The sequence below is a fragment of the Neofelis nebulosa genome, chromosome 7 (genome assembly GCF_028018385.1).
Source record: "Neofelis nebulosa isolate mNeoNeb1 chromosome 7, mNeoNeb1.pri, whole genome shotgun sequence".
Taxonomy (NCBI): domain Eukaryota; kingdom Metazoa; phylum Chordata; class Mammalia; order Carnivora; family Felidae; genus Neofelis; species Neofelis nebulosa.
The window spans coordinates 62,924,528-62,942,801 of record NC_080788.1 but is presented as its reverse complement, the minus strand read 5'-3'; the positions used below and the strand labels follow the sequence as shown (position 1 = coordinate 62,942,801).

Here is an 18,274-nt window from a genome sequence, read left to right as displayed (position 1 = left end):
GGGGCTCGAACTCACAGACCGTGAGATCATGACCTGAGCTGAAGTCGGACGCTCAACCGACTGAGCCACCCAGGCACCCCAAAACATTAAGTTTTATTATATCACTGTTTCAGCAGGTGGCTTGGCTGGCTCCTCTGGGTAAGGGATTCTCAGAAGGCTGCAAGTCAGGTGCTGGCAAGGGCTGTTGCTCAGAGACATTAATCCCTTGCCACAAGGACCTCTCTAGAGGACTCCTCGCCACATGGCAGCTACCTTCTGCTAGAGCCAGGGCATGAGAGGAAGGTGGTAGGCAAGCAAGGTAGAAGTCACAGTCTTTTTGTACCCTAATCTAGGAAGTGACATGCCATGACTTTTGCTGTTTTCTATTCATCAGAAGTCAGTTACTAGGCCCAGCCACCCTCAAGGGGAAAACATGACACAGGGCATGAAAATCAGAAGGGCTAGACAACTGGTGGCAATTTAGAAGTCACCTACCACACTGGAATACCGTGTGGGCATTTTTGCATTAGTATAATTCTTTTTAAATGCCCCTTTAAGAGGCGTCTGGGTGGCTCAGTCGGTTAAGCATCTAACTCCGGCTCAGGTCATGATCTCACGGTTCGTGAGTTCAAGCCCCGCATCAGGCTCTGTGCTGACAGCTCAGAGCCTGGAGCCTGCTTTGGATTCTGTGTCTACCTCTCTCTCTGCACACCCACCCCACCAGCTTGTGCTCTGTCTCTATCTCTCAGAAATGAATAAACATTAAAAAAAATTAAAATGCCTCTTTAAGGCTGTAGTAATATCCAAGAAGATCTGTCTCCCTTAAATAAAGATTGAACCGGGGCGCCTGGGTGGCTCAGTCGGTTGGGCGTCCGACTTCGGCTCAGGTCATGATCTCGCGGTCCGTGAGTTCAAGCCCCGCATCTGGCTCTGTGCTGATGGTTCAGAGCCTGAAGCCTGCTTTGGATTCTGTGTCTCCCTCTCTCTCTGACCCTCCCCTGTTCATGCTCTGTCTCTCTCTGTCTCAAAAATAAATAAACGTTAAAAAAAAATTAAAAAAAAAAAAAAAGATTGAACCAATCACAGTGGCCTCACCCTGAAAAGTATTGCATTACTTTCCCCAAAATTCCTTACCAAAAATTATTGGTTCTACATTATCAAGAGAATTCATGGGCTTTGACTTAGATAATTAAAATGGAAATTTATTTCTAAAATTTATTGTTTATTCGTTCCTGGGTTTTGTCACCAAAAAATAAAATAAAATAAAATGTATTGTTTATGATCACTAAATAATTAAAACTAAAATTTAATCTGTAAATATATTATCCTTCCATTTCAGTTATTATTGCCACATAACAAACCACCCCAAAATACAAAGACGTAAAGCAAACACAGCCATTTATTTACTCCCAGTTCTGCATCTTGGGCAGGGCTTGGCAGGCACAGCCAGTCTCTGAGGGGAGCTGGACTGAGGCTAAGGATAGAAGATGGCTTCACACAGCTACTCACCTGGGGTGGCTTCAAGATAGCTGTACTCCTCTCTCTCTTCCTTCATTGTCTCACATCCTCCAGGGGCTTGCTCTCTTCAGGTGGCCTCTCGCTCCTGCAGGGGAGTCAAGCTTCTTTGTGTCACAACTGGCTCTAAGGGGGAAAAATGCAAGCCATGTGGCTACAGCCCGGAAGTCACAGGGTACCACTTCTGCAGGTCCTGTTGGTCAAAGCAAGTTACAGATTCAAAGGGAAGGGAACACAGATGCCGCCTCTTGGTGGGAGGAGCAGTGTGCATATACGGGAAGGTGAAGTAGGGTCTACCACCTTTGCTGGCCATCATTGTAGACGACCCACCACACCTACTGATTAGAAACCACCAGATCACCATCTGAGACAAGGTAGTCAGCGTTCCTTTTCTAGCAGTGGTGTTAAGGACTGAATATTCTCACCAAAGCACCCAATCCTAAGAGTAATGGTTGGTACCGGTGATATGGCACATAAGAATGAAGTCAGTAGCATAAACCCAGGCCTACTCTTCTCCAAGCTCACAGAGGGAGGGTGAGCCACATGGTCTAACAAAAGAGCTAACTTACCCAGACAGCTCCTCTTGGGCCTGCAATAAACAATTAGAAAACCATATCATCTGGAAATGCTTTGCAGGAAGGCATGGCAGAATCATGGAAAGGGCACAAGGTTGGCAGTCAGGAGACCTTAAGTCTGCATGTGGCCCTCTGCTACACATTAGCTCTGTGTCTCTGAACAAATCAAGGACAAGTCTCTGAGCTCAGTTTCCTATATGTAAGGGGAACACCTTTAGCTAAGCCCCTCAACAGGTTTAACACTCTTTGCTTCTCTACAAAGCGTACTTTATGAATCCATCCAGGGGACAGCTGGCTCTGTGCACACTGCCAGAGAGGCTATGGGGAGGGGGGGGGGGGCGGTCACTAAGGGTCTAAACAGGTAAAGGGCAGATGAAGGCAAGGCTGGAGGAGGCAACCTCACGCAGCATGCAAGGTGGCCTGGAGTTCATCTGGAAGCTGGCACAGAGCTCAGAGCAAGGACAGCAATGGCAGTAGACAGAAGGGATAGGTGTGACCCAATACCAGGGAAGACTGTCAGTACCCAGGAGCCAGCTAGATGTTTGCAGGGAAAGCCCAAGGAAAGGCAGAGGGCAAAGATAACTCCGAAGTGGCAGGGACAATGAGACCAGGAGAGAAAGGGGAGAGAAGAGCAATGTGGCGCTAAATATGACGAATGTGGAGACTGTCAGGATATATTTCTGGTCTTCATTGTGGAAACTCACTAAAGGGAACTTGGAAGATAACTTAAAAACTAGAAAGAAGAAAATGTTACCCCATATTCCCGCCATTCAAATGCCATTGCTTTCACCACTTGGGTGGACTATCTTAGTCTTTTTTCCTCTCATGTGTAGTTTTTCTTCTCAGTATGTAGGAAGCAGTATAAAGTAGTAGGAAAAGTGTAGTTTTTGACGGCAGAGAGACTTGGAATAAAATTCTAGCTCTGTTACTTTTGGGCACTCATGGTATCAAATGTTTTATCTGCATTAACTCATTTAATCTTCATAATAACCTATGAGGCCCCACTTCATACACAAGGAGACCAAGGCACAGAGAGGCTAAATAACTTGCCAAAGGCCACACAGATAGTAAGTGGCAGGTGAGAGTTAAACCCAGAAGCCTGAGTCTAAAGTCCCATACTCAAGCCCTATCCAGCCCTGCCTCCCACTCTTCACTGTGAGCTCAATGGAGTTAGTGAACTTCTCTGCAGAGTGGAAACTATTCTCAGAGTAGCTGTGAGCATTAGCAATTATGTCAAGTTGTGCCAGCATCTTAACTAAAGGGGGCTGCCCACCACGTGAAAATGAGTTTTTGTTTCTGGCGAGCTAAATCTGTGGGCAGGGTGGAAGGTCCAGCTGAAGTCAGAGTTGCAAGTGTAGTAAAGCCCAGGGTTTAGGCGCTAAAGCAATGGAATTGGTCTGCCTAGACTCTGATCCTCCCTCTGCTACCTGCTACATTACCTGTCTGAGCCTGTCCACCTGTAAAATGGGGATAAAAATAGTACCTACTTTCTTGGTTTGTTTTCAGTATATAGGGCAACGTGTGGCAAGTACTTAAAAACAGCATTTGGGCATTGTCAGTGCTTGATAAATACAGATTTTTGTAATGGTGTAGATGGATGTAATGATAAATCTATGGTTATGTCACGTCACTATAAGGTCATAGTCTCCTGTGTTAGGATTCTTGTATGTATAAGGTATTGGGGGAGGCAGAAATATGCTCACAACAAAACCTTTTTTCCCCAGTAACTGCACAATCTTTTGCTGCATTCTCAGCATAATATCATTGTCCTGTGTCCACCAGTGTGCGAGGGGCAATGAGAAAAAAAGCAGAAAATCCAGAGGGGGACAGACCCCAGATTCCCACCCCTAACACTCATAATGTAGGCAGTTGAGGAGTGTTGCAGGTCATCCAGGAAAATGATCAAAGGGTGGCTACAGGACCTAGTAGGTAAAGCTGCTCTAGATGAGAAATTAGGAAGAACGTTCTCACTGGGCGGGATTTGTTAGATCATCATGAGAAGGTGTGGAATCTCTTTTTGGGGAGAGCATTAACAAGGCCAATCTTGCTCTGTAAGAATGGTCTTTAAGAGGAGTTCTTCACTCATGGTTTCAAGGAACCCACAGATCTGTGAAGGTCATTATCTCAATTACTTTGGTGAGCTGGAGCTTCTAGCTTCCAAGGATGGCATTCTACTGGAAGAGGACGACCAGCTCTTGACCAGGAGCACCCTCTTAGTGGGAGAGAAGAGGGACCCTATACTCCAGGGAAGGAGGCGGCAGACCAATGAGAGCTAACAGGGACTCAGCTCTGAAAGAGACCTGAATGTAAACCTCAGTACAAGGGAGGGCCTCAAACAAAATGGAACCACTGCAGGTCTAGCAGGGAAACCTGGAAGGAGGAAATCGCCTCAACTGCTCACTCTGGCAGAAAGGAGGGCTTCCCGGAGCTGGCAAGGGCGGTGACCCTGGCAGGCATCCGGGATTCCAGTTACCAAAGGTGCAGCCCCACAGCTTCTGGGATCTCTTCCCGCCACGAGATGAAAATGATTTCCCGAGGGCTGACGACGGCGGCAAGATCGTTTGCTGTTGGCGTCGGGCTTTGCCCCATTTCTCCTCCCCCAGCTCCTTCTCAAGCGCCTCAGGCCAGGAGCTGGGAATGCTGGCCCCGACCGGAAAGGGAGGCGGGAGTGCTGGACCCCCGAATGGACAACTCCGCTGCGGCGTCCAGGCCAGAGAACCGGCTGCACTTCTGGGGTGCGGGGCCCTGCCGTGAGGCTGGCCTCGGCGGAGCCTACGTAGAGCAGCGTCGAGGGGCGCCGCCCGGGGCCGGGACCCAGAGACGGTGCCGGGAGCAGTCCGCGGGGAAGGGGTCCGGAGACATGGGGTGGCGGTGGCGGAGCGCGGCGGGGCAGGGCGGTCAGGTGGCGGCCCAACGGCAGTAGGCGGGGCCGGCGGCGCTGGGGTTAATGTCCGCCCCGCCCCGGCCGCACTGACTCAGTTTCACCAGAAACCCGGGGAGGAAGTGGCCGAGCCTCAGTGCACCCGGCACCGGGGCGGAAGCGGGGGCCCGAGCCGCGCAGGAAGCCGGGACCGGAACCTCGGCAGGGGCAGCCCCACCCCACTCACCTGCGCAGGTAACCCGGGCCCCGGAGCGCGAGGCGGGGACGGAGCGGGCTCGGAGCATGTGTGGCCCTTTGTTCTGCGCTGCTGCGTGTGCCCGGGTACGTGAGCTCCTTAGCCGTCCATCTGGGGGTGCGAGAGCGGCCGGGTCACTGGAGTGGGAGTGGGAGGGCTGGGCCCGCGTACCCTTCCTCACTCCCGGGGCCTGGGGTGCTCCCCAGCCCTCTTCTCGACTTCCTCCTGGCCTGCCCGCCTCCCTGGAAGTCTCCGGCTGATCCGATGTGTCTCCTCCTCCGTCTCCTCCCCTCTTTCAGGTCTCAAGCACCCTCGGAGCCCAGAGGGCCGCACAGTGAAGGTGACCCCCGTGGGGAGGAGGGCAACGGCCCCGGGAAGGATGATGGCCCGTGCCCGCCTCTCCCAGGCCAGCGTCCCAGCAGTCACCGTGTGGCTCCTGTGCGCCCTCGATCTCTTGGGCACCGAGGCCGGGCCGCCGCCCGCGCCCCCCGGCCTGCCCGCGGGAGGCGCCTGCCTGGACCGCTTTACCGCCGGGGTGCCTGCCTTCGTGCTCGACACCGAGGCCTCGGTCGGCAACGGGGCCACCTTCCTGGGCTCCCCGACCGTGCGCCGCGGCTGGGACTGCGTGCGCGCCTGCTGCACCACCCAGAACTGCAACCTGGCGCTGGTGGAGCTGCAGCCCGACGGCGGGGAGGACGCCATTGCCGCTTGCTTCCTAATGAACTGCCTCTACGAGCAGAACTTCGTGTGCAAGTTCGCACCCAGGGAGGGCTTCATCAACTACCTCACGCGGGAGGTTTACCGCTCCTACCGCGAGCTTCGGACCCAGGGCTTTGGAGGTAAGTACGAGGGGACCCGGTTGGATGGATGTGGGGAGTCTCAGAAAAGGGACTGGTAATGGAATCCTGGGGGAGGCGAGCATCAGAAAGAGTGAGGAGGACAGTCCCATTCAGCCCTGACTCCTCCTTAGAAGTGGGCAGTATAAACAGTAAACACAGGACAGGCTACTAGAGTGGGGAGGGGTGACATCCTAAAATCCAGACTCTGGCTCCCTAATTCAGGATGTTGAGTGGGCTGGTGCTCTGGGATGTGTGTTTGTGAGAGAGGAGGCAGCTCCTCCGGATTCCCGGATTCCCGATTGCTGGCCCTCATATGCTAAGTCAGGGAGTGAGTCGTCTGGAGGCCACCTGGTGACCAGCTAGACACCCCCGGCCAAGCACTGTGCTAGGTGCCTTGAGGCCCTGTCAAGTGAGCCTGGGGAAGGATAGTCTGCTTCTCTACTGCTGGGCTTGGGACTGGTTAGCATCTCTCTGCACCCCCTCTTCCCACCTATTGGCCTTTTGGTGGTATGGGGACAACTCCAAGACCCCAGATGCTAAAGAACAAGCCCAGTCTGAGGTTGACCCAAAAGAGGAAGGGGTGGTGTTGTGGGCACAGTAGCCAGAGGCTCTGGGTGGGGGTGAGCAGGGTTGCTGAGTGAGTCAGCCCACTGGTATGTATACCTGGTAGGGGAGGGATGTCAGCTGTCCAGGCAGGTGTGTGTGTACGCGGGTGAGCCAGGCAGGGCTCTCCCAGCTTAGGATTTGATAGCCAAGCTACAAGGTCTGCTCACCTTGTTTACTTCCACGGATAAGGGCAAAGTGGGGGCTCCTCCTCCTCCTTGCTGGGACTGAGCAGTCAGCTGGGATTGGGGCCCCTCCAGAGACCTTCGTTCCCCATTTTCTCTGTCTGATGTTCTGGCCAGGTGGGGCTCCAGGGCAGGGATGGGTCACAACTGATAACCTCTGTTAGCACTTTATAGTTTACTGATTGCTGTGCCACTTAGACTCTGACTTAGGCCTCATGATAACCACTTCTGAAAAGGGTGCTATTAGTTGTCATCCCACTTTTTAGATTAGGAAACCGACTCCCATGTTAAATAATTTTCCCAGCATTGAGGAGGGCACCTGTTGGGATGAGCACTGGGTGTTGTATGGAAACCAATTTGACAATAAATTAATTAAATAATAATAATAATAATAATAATAATAATTTGCCCAGGATAGCACTGCCCATAAATCGGAGACGTGGGACTCAATCCAGGCAGGATCTCCAAAAGTTCTATGCTGATTTTCACACAAGACCACGTTTTTGGTAGAAACCTAGCACTCTGACCCATGATAGCCCAGCAGATAATAGAACCAGAGACTGGGAGCTCAGGGGCCAGGACTGGGCTGGTACTCAATCTGGGGGTGGTCTCAATTCTGGAAAGAGGAAAAGGGACTTTCCAGCTTTTTCCTGGGCCAAACTCTCTCTCACGTTAGGGACCCACTCTTCTCCCCCTCCTTCTTCCAGTAGCTCTCTTGGGTCTCTGAGGAGAGATGGGGTGGGGATTCTGGGTGGGGGAGGGGGGAGAGTAGGCACCATCTCTGGGGCAGGCTGGGCCACCTGAGTCCCACTGGGCCAGGGCCTGAGCCTGTTCCACAAGGAAGTAGCAGAGAGTGTAGGTGGTGATGACTCTAATTGACCTGAGCTGCTTGTGCCTTCCTGATCTGACAGAGAGTCCATGGGAGTTCTACTCCAGGGCCAGCACCTGAAACTCTGGGGTCTGGTCGGGGAGATGAGGTGGATGGGGCCACAGGGTCTTGCGACCAGCCTTCCTCATTTGGAAATGCCCCTACCCTGGCTGGCTTGTTTGGCACAACACAGGGTGGAGTGGGGATTTCCTGGGTTATTTAGGGAGCTGGGTAGGGCGTGAACTGAGTGCGAGCTCCAGGCCATTTTAAGGGTGCTGCAGTGCTTTGGGGGTTGGGGGGAGCTGTTTGGTATCAAGGAGTCTGTTCTCAGCTGAGCCTGGCTAGAGGTTGGAGATGGGAAAGAGCAGGATAAAGTCATCTTGGAGGCTAGGGTGGACCAAGGCAGGCAAGGTGGGCACCTAGGTGTTCAGGGCATTTAAACCTTTGATTCACTTGATTCACTCATTGGGTATAGAAATCAGGGTGGGTTGGCTTGTTCCCCTTTCCCTGTTTGTGGCCAATCTAGTCTAGATTCTTGTGGCCTCCCGAATACCCTGCTCCTTCCTTCTCTCCCCTTACTTGCCCTCCCCCTCTTTCTGTTGGAAGAGTGGCTTAGGAGGTGGAGTCTGTTTCCTGGAGATGTCCTGAGGCCTGGCAGCTGGGGAAGGGCTTCCTTTATTGCCACTCTGGCCCTTTGCTCTCTTGAGGGTGGGAAGTAGGGAGTGGTAGGGTGGGGCATCTGCCCCTTGCTCCTGGGGCCTGGGGCTGGGTGGATGTTGCTGGTTTGGCCCAAGGTGCATCACTCTGCTGTCCACTTCCACCCTGGGGGCTGGTGGGGCTAGCCTATCTGCCAGGTAGGTAGACTCCCAAGTAGTCTTGTCTTCAGCTGATTACTTTCTGAAAAATGCAAGGAGAGAGGCATGGGCGCCCCCCAGCTCACTGCCTCCATGGCTTTGTCTCTCAGAGGTCACCTCAGGACCTGCCCCTATTGGACCCTCTACTGAATGCCAGCCAAGCCCCCTAGGTACAGTTCGTCCCAGACAGGCACTTTTCTTTCCTGCTCTTCCGGTTTTATTTCCTCTCAACCCTTGCAACCCAGGTCCTCCTTTTCTCCTCCTTCTAGGCCTCTGCACCTGCATCTGACATGTTTGTGGAAGCTCTCTCCTCCCATCCCTTTGCCGTCACTGTTTGTCCTGGTCTTCGCCCGTTGGGTCTCCCCTCCCCTCTGCGAGTCCCCCAGTGGCTCGCTTTCTCTGCCTCATCAAAGAGGAATCTCTGTGACTCAGCCTCCTACCAGCTGCTCTTATCTCTTACCTTCTCTTCTTCCTTTCAACTCACTTACGCTTGACATAACCGTCTGTAGAGCCTCGGTGGAGGACAGTTTGGCAATGTCCATCAAAACTGTAAATGGGGGGGGGGGGCGCCTGGGTGGCGCAGTCGGTTAAGCGTCCGACTTCAGCCAGGTCACGATCTCGCGGTCCGTGAGTTCGAGCCCCGCGTCAGGCTCTGGGCTGATGGCTCGGAGCCTGGAGCCTGTTTCCGATTCTGTGTCTCCCTCTCTCTCTGCCCCTCCCCCGTTCATGCTCTGTCTCTCTCTGTCCCAAAAATAAAATAAAACAAACAAACAAACAAACAAACAACTGTAAATGAGGGCGCCTGGCTGGCTCAGTCGGGGGATCATGCAACTCTTGATATCGGTGTTGAGTTCAGGCTCCACATTGGGTGAAGAGATTACTTAAATAAATAAATAAATAAATAAATACTAAAAAAAAAAATACAAACTTGTAAATGCACATAATCCTCAACACAGTTCCACTCGTAGGAATTCATCTTGTGGCTATACTTATATGTGTGTAAACCCACTTACCAGCCAATTACTCCTTGTAGCGCTGTTTATAACAGCAAAGAATTGGAAACAATCTCAATGTCTGTCAACACATCCTATAATTGTATATGGCAGTGCTGTTTTAATAATAATAGTAATAATAATAATAATAATAATAATAATAATAAGCCCTGAGGCAATATGGTTTGGTTTTTAGTAGGGAAGGAAGAAGAAAAGAAAGAATCTAAGTCAAGAGGAGACTGGTGTACTGGTTAAATAAGTTGTAAGTTATGATGCATTCACATGAGTACTGTGCAGCCAAGAAAGGGGGAAACTCCATGTTGCTATGGAAGGATTTCCAAAATACATTGTGAGAAAAACAGGAAGAAGAACTTGCATTCTTATAAATTCAATACTGTCTCTTGATAGTCACACACGCACATATAAAATAGAATGGTTGCCTCTAGTGAGAGGACCCTGGGAGGTTAAGGGGAAAAGGTTAAGAAAGGACAAGACTTAATACTACTCTTTTGTACTTGTTTCAGGGGGAGTGGGGCAGTAGTAAGGTTTTTGGTTTTATTTATTTTTAACTTTTTTTTTCTTTTTTTAATTTTCAGAGAGAGATAGAGAGTGGGGAGGGGCAGAGAGAGAGAGGGAGACAGAGAATCCCAAGCAGGCTCCACGCCATCAGCATGGAGCCCAACGTGGAGCTCAAACTCATGAGCCATGAGATCATGGCCTGAGGTGAGGTCAGACACTTAACCAGTTGAGCCACCTAGGTGCCTCAAAATTTTATTTAAAGAAAAAATTAAAAATAATTTTAAATAAATAAATTAAAAAATTATTAAAAATTATTAAAAAAATATATTTATATATATATAATATATATTATATATAAAATATAAAAAATTATTTAAAAAAATAAATTTAAAAAAATAAATAAAAATAAAAAAATAAAGAAAAAAAATTTTTTAATGTCTATTTATTTTTGAGAGAGACAGAGTATGAGCAGGAGAGGGGCAGAGAGAGGGAGACACAGAATGGGAAGCAGGCTCCAGGCTCCGAGCTGTCAGCACAGAGCCCGACGCGGGGCTTGAACTCACGGAACGCGGGATCATGACCTGAGCCGAAGTCGGCTGCTTAACCGACTGAGCTACCCAGGTGCCCCTCAAGATTTTATTTTTTAAGTAATTCTACACCCAACCAAACTTACAACCCCGAAATCAAGTCTCATGCTCCACCAACTGAGCCGTACAGGTGCCCCAAGTCTTTTGTACTTTTTGAATTTTATATAATATATATGTATTACCTAAGTCAAAAACAACCCTAAGATAATGAAAAGCAATCAAAATCACTCCTCTGAGTAGGTGAGTGGACTGCAGCATGGTGTTTTATAAAGACCATGAGCTATGGAGTCAGATAGACCAGAGTTCAGATCCCTGCTCTGCTGTTCAGAAAATGAGTGACCCTGGGCAGGTTATTTAACCTCTCTAATGTGGGGCGCCTGGGTGGCGCAGTCGGTTAAGCGTCCGACTTCAGCCAGGTCACGATCTCACGATCCGTGAGTTCGAGCCCCGCGTCAGGCTCTGGGCTGATGGCTCGGAGCCTGGAGCCTGCTTCCGGTTCTGTGTCTCCCTCTCTCTCTGCCCCTCCCCCGTTCATGCTCTGTCTCTCTCTGTCCCAAAAATAAATAAAAAACGTTGAAAAAAAAAAATTTTAACCTCTCTAATGTCAATTTTTTCATCTGGAGAGGGGCAAGAATGCAGCTGTGATAGGATGGTTAGGAAGGTAGGTGATGGAGATTCGTGGTCAGTAAACTTTCTGTAAAGGTTCAAATAGGAAATATTTTACACTTTGTGGCCCATATAGTCTCTGTTCCAGCTGCTCCGCTCTCCTGTTGTAAGGTGAAAGCAGCTGTCAACAATATGTAAATGAGTAGATGAAGCTGTATTCCAATTTATGAACACAAAAATTTGAATTTTAGGTACTTTGCTATGTCACAAAATAAACTATTGGCAGCTTTGTTAATAAAGACAACTCCATACCTGTCTCCAGCTCTGGCCTGTCAGAAGTCCCCATGCACACTTCCACTGCTTGCTGGTTACTTCCTCAGTGGTCTTCCCTGCTCAAGTTCAACTTCTCTATAATCGAACTCTAGGTTCCCTCTAGATCTGGTTTCCCTTTTCTCTGTGCCCTACTCTTCTCAGTTCCCAATGCCTGTCAGACACGGAAAGCTTCTCACATCCTCCCTTCCATTTCTTTAGCTACCCCTTGAATTCAGACGACTCCCTTCACATATTCTGAACTGTGGCTCTGATCCACTCACCGGCCTCCTCTCTCCTTAGACATTATTCCAAACAGAGGGATAGATAGCTGCTGCCCTGTGCTCAGGAGTACCCCTGCTGCCTGGGCCCTTGGCCCCTCCCTGTAGACTCCTGAACCTCGATCATACATCTAGGAGGTCAATGTCTGGTACAGCTGTGGTCTCTAGAACTCTGTGCCACTGCTCATGGCCATGTCTGTCCCCTTCCTGTACCACTAGTTGTTAAATATTTAAATATATTTCTGCTGTGTCCACATGCTCTGGCCCTGCATTGAGGGCCCTTTATGGTCTGTCTCACCCAGGCTGGTCTCTTCAGTGTCTGCCAGACTGGCCATGCAAATTCCCAACTCCTTGCTTTGGCTCATGTTTCCTGCTGTTATCAACAACACCGCACGCTTCTCTACAACCAAATAAAAACAAAAACAAAAGAATTAAAAAATCCTTTCTCGCAGTGCCGGGTGGCTCAGTCAGTTAAGTATCTGACTTCAACTAAGGTCATGATCTCGTGGTTCCTGAGTTCGAGCCCTGCATTGGGCTCTCTGCTGTCAGCACAGAGCCTGCTTCGGATCCTCTGTCCCCCCTTCCCTCCCACCCCCCCCCCCACCCCCTCACTGCTCACCCTATCTCTGTCTCTCTCATTAAATACACATTAAAAAATAATAAAATTGGGGCACCTGGGTGGCTCAGTCAGTTAAGCATCTGACTTCGGCTCAGGTCATGATCTCACAGTTCATGAGTTCAAGCCCCATGTTGGGCTGTCCACTCTCAGCACAGAGCCTGCTTCAGATCCTCTGCCTCACTCTCTCTTAAAAATAAACTTTTAAAATAATAATAATAATAATAAAATTAATTTTTAAAAAGGTTAAAAAAAAAAGTCCTTTCTCCCTTCTCAAGAAAGCCTTCCCTATTCCTCTGACTTGCTGTGACCTCTCCCTTCTCTGTATGCCCACTTCCTTGTCTTGTACACGCACCACATATTGCTTCATCTTGTTGGGTCTCTTCTCCCAAGTTGCTTCCTGGTGTTGGGTCTTATCTGCCTGGAATCCCCTCCATCGCAGTGTGTAATTTCCTATGGCTGCTGAAACAAATTACTACAAATTGGGTGATTCAAAACAACAGAAATTTACTGTCTTACAGTTCTGGAGGCCAAAAGTCCAAAATCCAGGTGTTGCCAGGGCCATACTCCCTCTGAAGACCCTAAGGGAGAATCCTTCCTTGCCCTTTCCAGCTCCTGGTGGCGCCAGGCAGTCAGTCCTTGGCTTGTGGCTACATCACACTCCAGTTTCTGCCTGTCTTCACTTGGCCTTCCTTCTTTCTGTTTTCTCCTCTTCTGTCTTTTATAAAGACAATATATCATTGGATGGGGCCTACCCAACTAATCCAGAATGATCTCATAGGGAGATGCTTAGCTTCATTACTTCTCCTAACACTCTTTTTCCAGTTAAGGTCACATTCAAAAATTCTGGAGATTAGACACAACCATATTTTCTGGGTCTACCCGTTTCAACCTGCCACAGACAGGAATTCTGCTTTGTGCTTATTTCTCTCCAGTCCCTAACTTGAGACCGGAGGAAGCCTCAGGCACAGGCATTGTCAGGTTGAGGGAGGGTGTGATTCCCTCAAGACCCCTTATAATGGGAGGCAGAGTCTGTCTGAGGTGGCAGAGGCACCCTCCTCCTGTGGCTACATACTCTAGGACACCAAGTCTTGCCACGTTGCTGCCCAGGGACTCTGTGCTTACGGTTCTACCAGGATGGGCTTCTCAGCAGCAATCCAGAAGAGCAGAATGAGGGGTAATAGTGTTAATTACACATTTACTTATTTGGCTTTTCAAAAATAGTGTTACTTTAATTTTTTAAAGCAATTAGCACAAGTACTTGCGTATTATAGAAAATGGGGGAGGGCACACCTAGGTGGCTCAGCCAATTAAGTGTCTGACTCTTGATCTCAGCATCCTGAGTCCAAGCCCCATGTTGGGCTCTGCACTGGGTATGAAGCCTACTTAAAATAAAATAAAATAAATAGGGGCACCAGGGTGGCTCAGTCAGTTAAGAGTCCGACTCTTGATTTCGACTCAGGTCATGAGCCCGAGTCATGGTTCATGGGATGAAGCCCCAATTCAGGCTCTTGCACTGACAGCAAGGAGTCTGCTTGGGATGCTCTCTGCCCCTCCCCCATGCATGTGTGTGCACTCTCACTGTCTCTCCAAATAAGTAAACTTAAATAAATAAAAAGAAAATGAGAATAAGCTCCTCTCCTATATATATTTTTCCCCTAAATGGGATCAAATGACACATGCTGTTCAGAACTTTTCTTCAAAAGTAGGTTTTACAACATTAAAAATATCTTCAGTGTAACAAAGACTATCTAAATAGAGAGCAAGATGATGATTTAGTTGTGAGCTCTTGCCTGTACCCCATGCAGGCTGCTGAGTCCTAGGTTGGTTTAGGTGTGGCCCGTATTGCTCCCCACTTCAGGAGAGCTCTGGCCCATTCAGTGAGAATTGATCTTACCTTACCTTCCCCTTCAGGGTCCCGGATCCCCAAGACCTGGGCAGGCATAGACTTGAAGGTGCAGCCCCAGGAACCGCTGGTGCTGAAGGGTGTGGAGAACACAGATTGGTCCCTACTGCAGGGTGACACAGATGTCAGAGTAGAGGTGAGACACTAGGCTGGCTCCCTGACCCCCACCTCAGCTCTCCAGGGTTCCCTTTCCAGGACCATTGGCCAGCCTGAGGTTCCAGATGGTTGGGGTGGATAGAAGCTGAGGATACATTTAATACCAAGTTCCTCTGCTCTCCCTATGGAGGTGGGGGTGTGGCTGGGAGGACTGGGACAGCTGAGGGACATCGGGGGGTCCCAGCCTGATGGCTACTCCTGTGTATAGAAGAATGAGGCGGACCAGGTGAAGCTCTGGGGACTCAAGGAAGGCACCTACCTGTTCCAGCTGACAGTGGCCGACTCAGACCAGCCAGAGAGCACGGCCAATGTCACAGTTACTGTGTTGTCTGCCAAGCAGACAGAAGGTAAGGGAGGGGACAGGGAGGCAGTACCTGGAGCCGGCCCCCTCTGATGATGGGGCCCCACAGGGCCCCCTCACAAGCTTTCCTCCCCTCCCCCAGAATATTGCCTTGCATCCAACAAGGTGGGCCGCTGCCGCGGTTCCTTCCCCCGCTGGTACTACGACCCCACGGAACAGATTTGCAAGAGTTTCATTTATGGAGGTTGCTTGGGCAATAAGAACAACTACCTTCGGGAAGAAGAGTGCAAGCTAGCCTGCCGGGATGTGCAAGGTGGGCCTTTACCAGGTAGCTTGGGGACCCTGACTTTCCCCCAGGGTATGTGGTCTCTCCATCGTCAAGACAGTGGGCTTGGGAATCCTGCATTCCCAGCCCCCACCCCCCTACCCCCAATCAGCTCATCCCTGCTGGGACCTGGCCCTGACTCCTCTCACTTGTCTGTTTTCTCTCTCCCAGGCCCCTCAATGGACAGGCACCGTCCAGGTGGGCTTTGCTCCTTTCTCTCTTCCCCTCACCCCTGCCAGGTCATGTCTTTGCCCCTGTCTGAACTCCTTTGCCCAACCCATTCCTGCCCTCGTAGGATATGGAAGGACCACAGGCACCCCACCCACTACAACCCAGCACCCTATCAGGAGCTCCCCAGTTTGTGTGTAGGAGGGTTCGGGTGGGGGGTGCTAGAAGGGGAGCAGGGGACATGTCACAATGCTCTGCTGGGGTAGAGAAGGCCAGGTAGATGATGGATTCTGGTACTTGGTGACCTCTGCTGGAGCCTGACCTCACCCTCAACACCATCCCGCCCCACCCAGTGTGCTCTGGCACCTGTCACCCCACCGAGTTCCGCTGCAGCAATGGCTGCTGCATCGACCGCTTCCTGGAGTGTGACGACACTCCCGACTGCCCCGACGCCTCTGATGAGGCCACCTGTGAAAAATGTGAGGCCTGGGAGAGGGAGGGGCGGTGGACAACGGAGGGGGAGGGCCTGGCCATTCATCCTGCACCCCTGCACGACCCTTGTTTGGCCTGGGCCTCTGATCTTTCATCTTTGCAGACACCAGTGGCTTCGAGGAGCTCCAGAACATCCATTTCCCCAGTGACAAAGGTGAGGTCCTCCTCAGGTACCCTGGGTCAGGAGAGAGGCTGGCACTGCCATCCTTATTCACCCCTCCAGGATGCCAAAGGGGCCTGCTGTGTGTGCCAGGTTGCGGGTAGAAACCTGGCGGGCTCCTAGGCTCTCTTCGGCCTCACGCTTCTCATGCATCGGTTCTCCTCTTACCACCATGCCCGCATATCACTGAGGTGTTATTTACTTACCACTTTTCCTATAAATCAAATACATTTCTACCTTAATGTGTTAAAGGAAGTTTCACATCAGTAGCGTACATGGGAAGCCACTGTTACGTGCTACAGATTGATATTAACTATTACCATAACTATAATAAAACAACATTAATTAATTTCCACTAGACATTTGCCTGCCAGGGTCAGACCCTGAGCCTTCTTTGTTAAAAAGATAGACCATCCAGTGCTGGAGAGAAAACCGAGATCTTGACACAATCGGAAAAGCTGAAAGAAAATTGAAAAAAACGGTTACATGAGTCCATGTGGGGTATTTCTGTGCCTAAGAGTGTTGTCCAGGATATGTGTGTTTCTGGGGCCCCGGAGGCCCTCACTGACTCTCAGCCTTCCTCAGCATGAGGTTGGTCAGGAGGTGGAGCCTGGTGGAGGTGGCAGGGTGGCCCCCCATGGACTCACTCATCCTTTGGCCCATTCCTTACCCCCCCAGGGCACTGTGTGGACCTGCCAGACACAGGCCTCTGCCTGGAGAACATCCCACGCTGGTACTACAACCCCTTAAGTGAACGCTGTGCCCGCTTCACCTATGGTGGTTGTTATGGCAACAAGAACAATTTTGAGGAGGAGCAGCAATGTCTCGAGTCCTGTCGTGGCATCTCCAGTGAGCTGGGCAGTGGGGGAGGGGACGGAAGATGGGGAGGGGAAAGGCTGAGCTAGAGCACTCAGCGCATCAGCAGAGTGCTGCAGTGGGGGTGGGGGAGGATGGCAGTGGGCCGTCTGGGGCACCGAGGAGCAACTGAGTCTCAGAGCCTTTAGTACTGATTTGTCTCTCTCCTCATTATTTTGTAGAGAAGGATGTTTTTGATCTGCAGCAGGAAAACCCCATTCCTAATGCAGGTAAGCCCCGTCTGCCCTCTCACCAGTGAGTAGGTATCATCTCAAGGATCAACTCCATGTGATCCCCTAAACCTGTGTTCAGAAGGATCCTGAGGTTGGCTCAAGGGACCGAGAGCTACAGTCAGTAGTGATACCTGCCATGGGCAGAGGAGGGAGGCACCGGAAAGCGCGTGTCCTATGTTTGCCGTCAGAGTCCCAGGCCTTTCCTTGAGCTCCTAATGGAGCCCAGCTGCTCGTACGCTGGAGGTCTTTCTACACCTGGCATCCATTTGACTTGGTCCCCTCTGCACAGAGTGGGAGGTTGGGCATCAGAGCTGAGCAGGCCCCAGGAGCTTCTCCATTAGGCCTCTTTTTCCCCCCAGGCTCCGTGGAGGTGGCCATTGCAGTACTCCTGGCCACCTGCATCGTGGTGGTGCTCACCATACTGGGTTACTGCTTCTTCAAGAACCAGAGAAAGGGCTTCCACAGACACCACCACCACCACCACCACTGCCACCCCCAACCCCCTACCCCTGCCAGCTCCACAGTCTCGACCACAGAGGACACGGAGCACCTGGTCTATAACCACACAACCCGGCCCCTCTGAGCCTGGGGCTACCTTGGCCTTTCACTCTAGAACTCTCGCAGACGCTTTCCAGCTCTCACCTGGCCCTGCTTCCTTTGTGCCAAGATGGAAGCCTGAGCTGGGGAAGACTTTGGGGCCAGACCGCTCTAGCCTGTTTCCCAGGCCCACTCCTGAGGCCAGGCTCCAGCCCCTCTGGGATATGTCTCAGCTAAGCTTAGGCCTCTGGTTCCTGAGAAAGCTCCAGGGCCTGGGAGGAGCAGAAAACCTTTGAACCCAGAGTCCCACACACAGATGGACCTGTCTGCCTGGGATTTCAAAGAAGTTGGAGTTTTGTTTCCTGTTCAAAGCTGCAATGTCAGAAGCTGGAGGTCCCAGCCCTGCCCTTCAGACCTGGCCCTGTCACTATGCACAGTTGAGGGCTGGGGGGTAGGACCTCCCTGTATATTTTGTGCTGTATAGAGTTCCTTTTTGTTTATTTAATGCCATGGGGATGGGTGAGAGGAGTGGGAAGGGGCTGCCTCTTCCCTGCCCCGAAGAGTGCACCCTGCAGAGCCTGATGTTCTGTATCCTCCCCACATGCCCCAGGGCTCTCAGGCATCACACCCCACCCATCCCCCTGCCCTCCACAGGCCCCAGTCCACCCACAGTGTAATAAAATAGTTGGTTCTGTGA

At 50.9% G+C, this 18,274-nt stretch overlaps 2 protein-coding genes across 2 annotated transcripts in view; one reads left to right on the top strand and one right to left on the bottom strand.

The window, feature by feature from the left end:
• The window catches only part of PPP1R14D (protein phosphatase 1 regulatory inhibitor subunit 14D), a 27,308-nt gene extending 22,483 nt beyond the window's left edge, over positions 1-4,825 (bottom strand). The window contains exons 1-2 of the mRNA XM_058738166.1: positions 4,471-4,825; positions 1,489-1,620 (exon numbers count right to left, since the gene is read on the bottom strand). The gene's annotated coding sequence lies outside the window, so the exon portion shown is untranslated. The remainder of the gene's footprint in view (positions 1-1,488; positions 1,621-4,470) is intronic.
• On the top strand, positions 4,154-18,274 carry SPINT1 (serine peptidase inhibitor, Kunitz type 1). Its single transcript, XM_058740556.1, has 13 exons — positions 4,154-4,285; positions 4,673-4,778; positions 4,825-5,271; positions 5,485-6,024; positions 14,359-14,486; positions 14,715-14,853; positions 14,950-15,120; positions 15,304-15,330; positions 15,654-15,779; positions 15,896-15,946; positions 16,631-16,801; positions 16,990-17,037; positions 17,400-18,274. The coding sequence occupies exons 1-13, from the start codon at positions 4,154-4,156 to the stop codon at positions 17,621-17,623; spliced, it is 2,310 nt and encodes a 769-aa protein (XP_058596539.1). The 3' UTR covers positions 17,624-18,274.

Bases quoted from the DNA above. Each gene is read 5' to 3' on its own strand.
- SPINT1 (XM_058740556.1), top strand. From the start codon at position 4,154: ATGGTTTCAAGGAACCCACAGATCTGTGAAGGTCATTATCTCAATTAC. The intron at 5,272-5,484 runs GTACGTGAGCTC...CCCCTCTTTCAG, and splicing joins GCGCTGCTGCGTGTGCCCGG to GTCTCAAGCACCCTCGGAGC. The intron at 15,947-16,630 runs GTGAGGTCCTCC...TTACCCCCCCAG, and splicing joins CCATTTCCCCAGTGACAAAG to GGCACTGTGTGGACCTGCCA.